Source organism: Temnothorax longispinosus, chromosome 6, assembly GCF_030848805.1.
Source record: "Temnothorax longispinosus isolate EJ_2023e chromosome 6, Tlon_JGU_v1, whole genome shotgun sequence".
In the NCBI taxonomy this organism is placed as follows: domain Eukaryota; kingdom Metazoa; phylum Arthropoda; class Insecta; order Hymenoptera; family Formicidae; genus Temnothorax; species Temnothorax longispinosus.
Genome location: NC_092363.1, coordinates 3647199 through 3657194, shown reverse-complemented (window position 1 = coordinate 3657194; position 9996 = coordinate 3647199). Strand labels below are relative to the sequence as shown.

At 33.4% G+C, this 9996-nt stretch overlaps 1 protein-coding gene across 1 annotated transcript; it reads right to left on the bottom strand.

The window, feature by feature from the left end:
- Positions 1-5325: 5325 nt before the first annotated feature.
- On the bottom strand, positions 5326-9857 carry LOC139814652 (UDP-glucosyltransferase 2-like). The gene is made up of 5 exons (XM_071781079.1): positions 9075-9857; positions 8507-8870; positions 8182-8395; positions 7878-8097; positions 5326-7413 (listed from the first exon to the last, which is right to left on the bottom strand). The coding sequence occupies exons 1-5, from the start codon at positions 9548-9550 to the stop codon at positions 7149-7151; spliced, it is 1539 nt and encodes a 512-aa protein (XP_071637180.1). The 5' UTR covers positions 9551-9857; the 3' UTR covers positions 5326-7148.
- Positions 9858-9996: the final 139 nt, after the last annotated feature.

Here is a 9996-nt window from a genome sequence, read left to right as displayed (position 1 = left end):
ATTGTTATTAACAAATTATCGAAAAATATTTATCAGTCGTCTATCAAAATTTTAGAAAAAATTTCGATACCGTGAATAACACTTAATAACATATTATGATTAACGTATTTTCAAGTATGCATAAATCCACATTAAACAGATGCAATAGATTATTAAACAAGAGATAAGAGCGTTAGAAAATGTTGCTATTACGAAGCGTAGCAAGCGCGCGCAACATTTCTTCTTCGTATATATCGCGATATATTTATTGCACGGAATACGTGCTCACGTTTAAGCGAGGCTGCTACTGGATAATGAACGTCCCAAAACGTCCCAAATTCCGGATGCGGGACGAACACTATTTCCGCCACGGGAGCAACAATTTCGTGCGGTTTTATATCACTCGCCCCCGGAGTCAGCGCTGTGCTCGTGTATCGTCTTCAACGTGTGCCACATGTTGAAAAGTGCATACGTTCGACCGTCGCATCACGTACGGTTTACGTGACAGGCCGCGTCGTTCGTTCCGCATTTGTTGCTCCACGCGAAATTTCTTTTGTCGCTTGCAAAAAACGCAAAAAAAAACAGCTTTGTGAAACGTGATGCGTATTGCGTATTATCTTGTTAATTTCGGACGTCAAAATGTAAAAGTAATTTAACGACGACGCGGCAATTTTCATTATAAAGAGTTTCGAATGTAATACTTGAACATACTGCGCTGCGCAAATCAATTAATTATTACTTAAATTACTATTTTGTATCAAAGTGAGCACTATGTTACAAGATACATTTTCGCTACTCGCATTTCGTCGGCGCTGAGCTCTTAAATTTTCACCCGGTTCGCATTTTTGGGCTTTCCATTTCGATGACAGGCCAGCCGCGCAAATTAAAAGCGCAGCGTGGGCTCGCCGCGGGCAAACAATTTACCGTGGTTGCGACGAAATATTTGCTTCCTCATAAACAAACCTGGTGATCCAATTTGTGCGGGATGCATTTAGTTGGTTTCAGCGCATCGCGTAAGTTGTCGATACGTTATAGCAGTGAACGTTAATGAATCATTAAAAAAAGACTAAAAAGATCTGCAGTTACAATTTCTCACGAATTTTATTATTGTCAGCATACAATTTTTATTTGTTACAGTCGCAAATAGAAAAAATACATTTTATTTATAAAATGAATATGCATTTAGTGTTAACGTAATATTAATATGCATCAGAATGAGCTCTTAGGATTAAATTGAATTAAATTTATTGGAACATTGCGTGAAGAATCTATAAATACTTGATGGAATATCCTGCTTATAAACTAAATATTTTTATCATATACACAAACCTTCAGTTCCTCATGGCAATGAGAATCTTTATTAAACGCCATTAGTGAGAAATTATTATTATTTAATAAAGGCGCTTTTATCAATATACGAGGAATCACTTTAACAGTTAAGGGGATCCTAAAGTGAAGGCTGAACTTCCTCGACGTCGGTAATGTCAACATTTCTAATTCTGTTTTCTTGTCATATATCTATATCTGTCCTTGTCTAACGAGAGGCATCTGTCTTTGTTCGATTACTGCGCCATCTCTTGCCACACGCAATATTGCTTATCCTGTCAACCTGAATGTGCTTTTGCACATATAAAAGTTATATAAAGTAATCTTTTTTTCTAGGTTTTCAATCTTAGATCTAATTGCACGATATTGTTCTTAAATGTTGTCCCTAGGTCATGCCGGTCTAATTTTGTGGATATTTATCGTGGAATTTTTGTACAAAGCAAATATTGTCGTCACGTATACCAAAAATTAACAAAAATATTAATTTTTTTTTGTTTTCGATATAAATTTGACCACCATGACCTAGATTTTGATGCGTACTTTAATTCTAGACAAGAATTTTGCATTTCTATAAAGTCAATTAAAAGATTAGTGCTAAGAAAAAAAGCCGGTATTACAGACGGCTTTAGGATCCCCTTAACGTCAGAGAGAATTTTCCGTTGATTTTATATTGTTTGGTTTTGATTAAAGTTTCTATCTTGTGCTTACGCATAATACGTGCGTACATACATAAAACATAAAAACAGCGCAACATATATTTCTTTACGATCGATTTGACAAAGGAATCAGTAAGTCGCAAGACAAAACGAGTTCGTAGATCCGAAAAAGTTTGTTGACACATCGGCTGAGCGCCGATGCCGCAGCCGTTACAATGCAATGCTATGTATCGGGTATCCGCGAATCATGCGATACGTACACCTCACGTGTAACGCATCACGCGCCACGCATACGCCACATAGATTACCACGTTACGACCAGCCGATAGGACTCTAAGCGAGATAGGCAACTGAGCCCCGAGCGTGCGTCACGAGGCGACACATTCTCGACATATCTTAGAATTCGACAACAATGTAAACTATCAAAATCTACGTATAATTACATGTAATTTAGTTTTTTACGTTGTTATTTTTTCGAAGCATATAAGGTTGACACGTTCGTTGATTTTATCAGAACACTCACCATTCCGAAGAAAACGTGTCCTCTGGTATACAAGCTGGATGGTTGTGTCAAACAAATAAAAGCTTTCATTGGATATTTTTATAATAAAAAGAAAAAAAGGACGCAGAGTGACTGAAATATAATCTTAGTTAGATATATTTTTAAATTTTCTTGTGTCAGGCATTTTATATATCCTTTGCAGGAGATTTTACACTTCCTAAAATATCTTTAGTCTATACAGCATCTTATATTTATGCTCAATGTTAGTTCGAGATAATCCGATAATTTGAGGAATTTTATTTTTAAGCCATTACTTATGGTATATTAAGGAATTTAATAATTGACCGCGACTACTGAAATAACCCACACAAATCGATGTTTAATTTATGTGCGACCCTACTCGGCTCGCGGCTGCCTACTTGAATCGTTAATATCCATCGGCTCTAATTCAACTCAACGGAGTTGCGCGAGTTTCTTGTCTTTGTTCCCTTGCTGCGCGGCGCGCGATGGTTTAGTGATTGTGATGAGAACGCGTCCCGGCGTAACGGTAGAGACAGTCGGAAAGACAGGCACTTCCCTACCAGATCTTACCACCTTGCATAATGCATCGCACGACGCCACTAAGTCAAAGGGGAAACTTCCCTGACGTGAAACGCCAGGGACACACACGTCCCTTTTCCACTCCTCTCTTCCTTCCTTATTGTTCAGCAGCCCGGTTGCAAATCCCTCTATTGGGTTTCGACCTGTTTCATTCTCCCTCGACTGTTTCTATCTCTCACTGTGCATCAATTTCATTGTTCGTTAATTGCTGAAATATTTATTGATCCGTCGCCGCCTGTCACGGATTTTATAGATAGACGTACGTGAAATTATGACCGATGCGACATGGCAATCCGTATATAGTGAGTGAACTGTCTGGTTATTGAAACGAACGCGTTTGAGCTCTTGTACCGTGAATATAAGAATAAAAAATGGTTAATGGTCGAATGTTGGTTTATGCGTAAAAATTTTCTTCATATCGTCAACTGGGGCATAAAAGCCCGTAGGAATTTCTCATGCAAAGATAATTGACATTTTAATCAAATTGTTATACGCATTAGCGCGATCGAACGTGCGTGATTTTCGTTCGCTTCGAATTTGCCTGCGTTGAGTTCCACAGAGGAACACGATGCGGTACGTTAATTCCAAAATCCTGTGAAGCGCACTTCGACCATCGTCATCTTGTATGTATCACGTCGTAGTTGCGTAGACGCTACGTGCGCGGACGGTGGTATAGTAATCTACTTCACGCGAAGTTTCTGCCGAGCTCGAGTTAAGTCGGCCGCATCGAGTAAGCCCCCGGTGTTACCACGGCTGATGAGTCCGGGACACTTTGGGGGTACGGTTACCGAAAGACGACACGTTCTCGTCGCATCACGATAGAAAGTCACTTCGCCGACTTCGGTACGGCGTATCGGCGACCGCTTTCTTGATACCGACTTTCGAGGTTCCGATCGTATCGCCGACAGTGTCGGATTCACTTCGTTTGCCGCGCAAAACTGATTTTCTGTTTGTTTTAACAAAAAGTTAAACTTGATTTTAAGCTGGGCACACTTCACTTTTTATAAATTTGTATCTTATAAATTTATACAATTTTATTATACTTCCGCAAATCTATTATAAAATCTTATAATAGATAATAAGAGATGAGTCTATGATTGATGCGACGTTATAAAAAACAAGAAAGTAACGTAAATTAAGAATGATAGTTTTGTTGAAAATTAAATAATAGTTTTCTGAAAACTTTAAACTTACGATTTTGGAACTATATGTTTTAAATGACAATGAATTATATATTGTTACTGGTGCGACAGTTATAAAATTAGGATTGAAGATTTTATTTAGAAAGTATTTTGCATTAATTATGTTTTATGAGTATGAGTTTTAGATTATATAACAGGTAATCTGCTATATATATTTAATATGTATGTCTATACGTAACATTAACACAGAGCTGAATTAGCTAACTCTAGCGTACTTTGATGTTCTAAATTTTACATGCATTACGAAGAGCGATAATCATATAACTTTGTGTCATACCACTAGTTAACTTAGAAGGCTTAGAACTGAGGGGAGTATGTACTTCGTGAATGCGCTTATTCGGTACTATATAATGAACTTTCAGTGGTCACAGTTTAACGTTAACGGTATCTTATACTTACACAATAAAACTTAAACGCTGCCACTGTATTAGTCAAAATCTTTGCATATTTATATTATTTATAACTAAAATTTGCTTTCCTAAAAGATTTTTAGTCTATAGAAATGTCTCGTAATACCTTGTAATGTGCCGTATCGCATATTGCTATTGTATGCATAGCAATAACAGAATCTATTTCCAATCTCAAGAGCATTAAATCAGTGTTCCAAAACATATTTGTATATCGTCGGTTGTATTATATCGAACAATACACTACTATCAACATATAATATTTTTAAATTCGAGATTAAAACAAATTCTTCTTTTATTAAATGGTTTAACAACTCAAAAACAAACGTGTTTTTTAAACACTAAATCGAGTTTAGTCATATATACACATAAACTATTGTATCGAATCCTATCTTCTAAAAATAGCTAAAATCGATTTTTTTCTATGACATTCTTTATTGATGTAAAAATCATGGGGCGTCGTTGGTCTATTTAAAAAGTTAGATGTATTAGTACATTTTCAGAAGGACAGAAAGAGAGAGAGAGAGAGAGAGAGAGGGAGGGGAGGGAGAGAGAGAAAGAGTACGAAGACATATAAATTTATAAACATCACTTTATACTCAGTACTTTGCACACATATAATTGTAATTTAAATAATTAAATTCTGAAGGACATAAGTGCAATTAACGAAAATTATAATATGAATGTTAACCCTCAGGGTACGGACTATAAAAAAGTTACGTTCCGTACGGACATGGGTTAGCCTAACCCGGCGACTTTGATTGACTGTATATCGGGCTGTAATTTATCAATTGAAACAAATTTTTTTTTCTCTGGATCGGAAATTTTCTCAAAAATACAATGGCGTTGATAGATTTATTACATTATTTGTTTAAACAAAGATACATTTGAAAATGTAAACCATTCTCAAAAAATTTTCATAAAAATTCATTTTTTCTTTTAAATTGCATAACTTTATGAAAAAAAAGATATCGACATTTTTTAAGTCGCGTTTGAAAGCTAAAAAGTTGTTCTTTGAAATGGCTGAATTCGTTTTTTGATCCATTTCAAAAAGTATATTTTTTTTGAACTATGAAAATACCCGTTTTTTTGCGATAGCGATATAACGTTACTTGCTTGATTTATCGTAATAACGCAAAAAAAATATCTTAAAGTAAAAATAGTTCTTTTGGATGTTGTTGATTAGTATAATATAAATAAATAACAAAAATTGCATGCACGGATACGTTATGCTGGTATGCTACAGAGCATCATTTTGAGGTTAGAATGCACAAAAGTATATTAAAAATAGTAAATTATACATACCAGAATACTCTACTGCAGCAAATACTCGAAAAACACAATTTTTTTTGTTTGAAAAACACGGATTTTGTAACGTTCCGTACGGACTGGGTGTAGACTACCCGAGTTTAATTTTCAAAATCGTATAACTTGAGCACCAAGCGTAGACTGACACTGCCCCTTGGCGCTCACATAGTAGCTACCTCAAAGATTTTTCCCCCCCGGTACGGACCCCCCTCATTCACTTCCTTTGAAATGGCGCTACTTTCAAAATTCGCTCGGGTTACGCTAACCCAGCCCGTACCCTGAGGGTTAATGTCAGTTATAATAATTAGTTGAATATTTCTACGATAAGTCTGTTTAAATTATATTGTATAATTATGGCTCGTAGTAATCTCTCCAAGGACACTAGCACATATATATACATTTAATTTTATTTTTTAATTCTAATATTATTGAGAAAGGGAAAACTAACAATATTTACTACAATATTTTTATTTTTTCCACTCTTTTCTTCTTTATTTATAATTGCTACAGATTTTAAAATTGAATAAAGTATAATTAAAGAACTTTCTAACTTCAAAAATTCGTCTGTGAAAAAGTTAAATAGAGAAATCGGGAGTGATGATATTGATATCTCGACGGCATCTAGTATAAAAGCATGTTATCAAATTGCATTAAATAACTTTACTGTTCGATTTCAATTTAATTATTATATGCATCATATTAAATCTGGTAATTGGAGACATATACTCAAGATAATTATATGTATAATTAAAATTTTTATTACTAGAACAACTGATAGATACGTGGACACATGTACGTAATATTGTTGCAATAGCATATTGTCGTGTAGTATTTTAAATGCAAAATGATTTAATATCGCGTAATATTATAAAATAATTACTAATTTATTAATATCATTTTAGAATAATTGCAAAGAGTTCTTTATTTTTGATTTTTAAAGATAGTATTGCTAATTTAATCAAACTTTGAATAATAGAAAGAATATAAAAGTAAATGAAAATTAGGACAATTAGTTAAATTGATTGGATATAAGCTACTTAATATTTTGTAATAAAATTTTCATTTCTGATTTACATGGAATAAAAATGTTGCTTACGTATTACGATAATATTTTTATTACGAAAAATTAATTTAAGATTTAACGATTTAGTAACGGCAAGAAAGTATCTTAAACAATATTGTTTAAGGTAAAACGTATAATTTGGATAATAGTTAGTGCTATTACGCATTCGATTATAAATAATGCCGTGGCGAGCAACGCAATAATATCTATATCGTAACGTTGATACCATGGTTTATCGCTGTCACTAAATCGAAGATGATTTACCCCTTTGTGACGCATCACGAATTCTATCCACCATATTAAATTTTCAGTGCTGTTATATGGTTGATTCTTGAAGAGAGAACTTAGGTACATCATCTTTTCTTTGTAACTACAAAGTAAATTAATAAATTCGCAATTTAACTGTATCAATAGTTAAAGAAAAACTTATTAATTTTTTAAGTATTATATAACAAAAACTGATCATAATATAACTTATATTAGTGTATATCTATTACATATTGACTTCTAAGAGAATTTTATATAAATCGAACAATTAAGATGTAAAAAACATCAGAATTATTTCACCAAATTTGTTGTAAAATATTTGTTATACATTACAACTTTTAAATATAATATTACAGTATAAATGTGAATTGTCAATAAGAGATTACTGGTAATTCGTTTATATTGTAGTATCATCTTCGAACATTATATTGATCCAGATACTAGTTTATAAACTAGTTTGTCTGCAGTCATATATAATTGACGAAACCTAGATGGAAATTTGCATGTCAAGCATTTATGACTGACATCCAAATTTCAAGTAATCAACGTATTATATGCACATAATACCTTTTATCATTGAGGATTTGATAAATAGCACTATCAAGACGTTCCTTGGTTAATTCGTTAAATTTAATATATATTGCCGCACCCAACGAGACCAATCGTCGAACTCGATTTTCTTGTTCGGATATAGTCGGAATTCCTAAGATTGGAACCGCGTAGTGGACAGCTTCTTCAGTACTTTGGGTTCCTCCTTGATAAATAAACAGCTTGATGTTCGGATGAGCTGCACGAACGAGATAATTAGCGCCGCGCATCGTGTAAATGGACTATCGATCGCGGAATAATGACTTCACACTTTTAATTTTACCGAGTACGCCTTGCTGCAAAAACCATTCTGAGATAAATGCATTATCGAGCTTTTCCGGCAACTCGCAGTCGAATTTCCAAACTATTTTATAAGGTAATTTCGAAAACACTTCAACAATGTTCTTCAGCGTTTCTTTCGGTAAATCATGGCAAGTAGTTCCAAAGCTCACGTAAATAAATCCTTCCATCGCGTCATCTAGGAATTGTCCTAAGTCCTTGTCATTGATTTAAGTTTATTACTCATGTTTATTAAGAAATAATGGAAGTAGGTAATAAGCAAATAGCTCGACGATATCTCAGAAGAATAATTGTTAATGATTACATACTTTTGGTAAAGATGGTGGTGTTTTTTGTATATGGATACCGTTAAAAAATATTGCGTTTGGCTGTTCGGGTCTGGGGTATGCAAGTATCGGGTTCTCATTGACTAACATCACACTCATGTTCTTCATTATGTCGACGATGTACGGTATATCGTTTCCGAGATATTTTTTAACGATTTCCTGCTCCACTGTTATGTAATTATTAATCCAATAATGAATAAGGCACCACGTGTCGATAAAGTTCCACAGTCTTTGCCAAATCGACGGATTTTCTTCAGGTAGTATATTAAATTCCCAGTTTGAAGGATGCGATGGATATATAGGACTACCAAAAATATATCGATGGTAATTGTGTATGTTCACAGATATAATTCCTAAGATATATATAATGTCACGGATTAATCGATATCAATCTTCTTTTTCATTACACATTTTGAGTATTCTTGTTTTAAGAGAAAAAGTCAATATTTTTACGCTTATAACGAGCAATGCATCTTTAAAATATTGACCATTTCTTGTATAATACATGTCATTTGCGAGATAACTTGTATATATTATTTGCAGAAATTATCTTACCCCTATAAGAGGAGCGTTAAATCTATACGCCATAGTAGATAGTGACATACAACCTAGTGATTCTAGAATAACCGCGTCGAACTTTTCATTGCTATCGTGTCTGTAGAGTTCTTTAAATTTTAGGTCTTCAAATATTTTTATGCTTACTTGATGTGATAACTTCCATAAGAATTTGAGGAATTCGATCATCGGCAGTTGTGATACTAAATGGTAGTATTTGTTTATTTCATGTAAATCCAAACCAATTTCTGTATAATTTTTTAATGTCGAATCTTTTATCGGATGTGGAGTTATCACGGTTAGTTCATGTCCACGTTTATTTAAGGCTAAGCACAACGCTCGGAAAACTACATGATGACTATAAAAAGGTGCAGGCGTAATTACGAGTATTCTTTCGGTATTCGTTATATCGTTTGCCAGTAGAAACCACAAAGATAATACGATAAACATTTTATAAATAACTTTCCACATTTTGCCATGGTCGTGAATGCTTTTCTAAAGTAGATTGTAGTATACTTTTGAAATTTATACGAGTTACTGGTATAAATATGTTGCTTAATGGCCATTATCAAGACTCAAAAGTTAGTTTTCAAGGCTTCCCCACCCAGATACTTCATAATTCTTTCATTATGCCATTCTTACTGACATAAATATAAAAAATTCATTGTATATTATCAGACATAATGTATATTATTTAAATGTATATACATATATAATATATATAGTATGTGCTTATATAAGACGCTGATAAATGTGATATAAAAAATAATTTAATTAAGATTTTATACTATCTTTTTAAATAGATCTGTTGTGTTAAAAAATAATTAAAAGACAAATTTTTTCTCTACGTTATTAACTTTATATATATATAAAAGAACATCCTATTTCAATTACAGCTTTTATTTAAAATATCATAT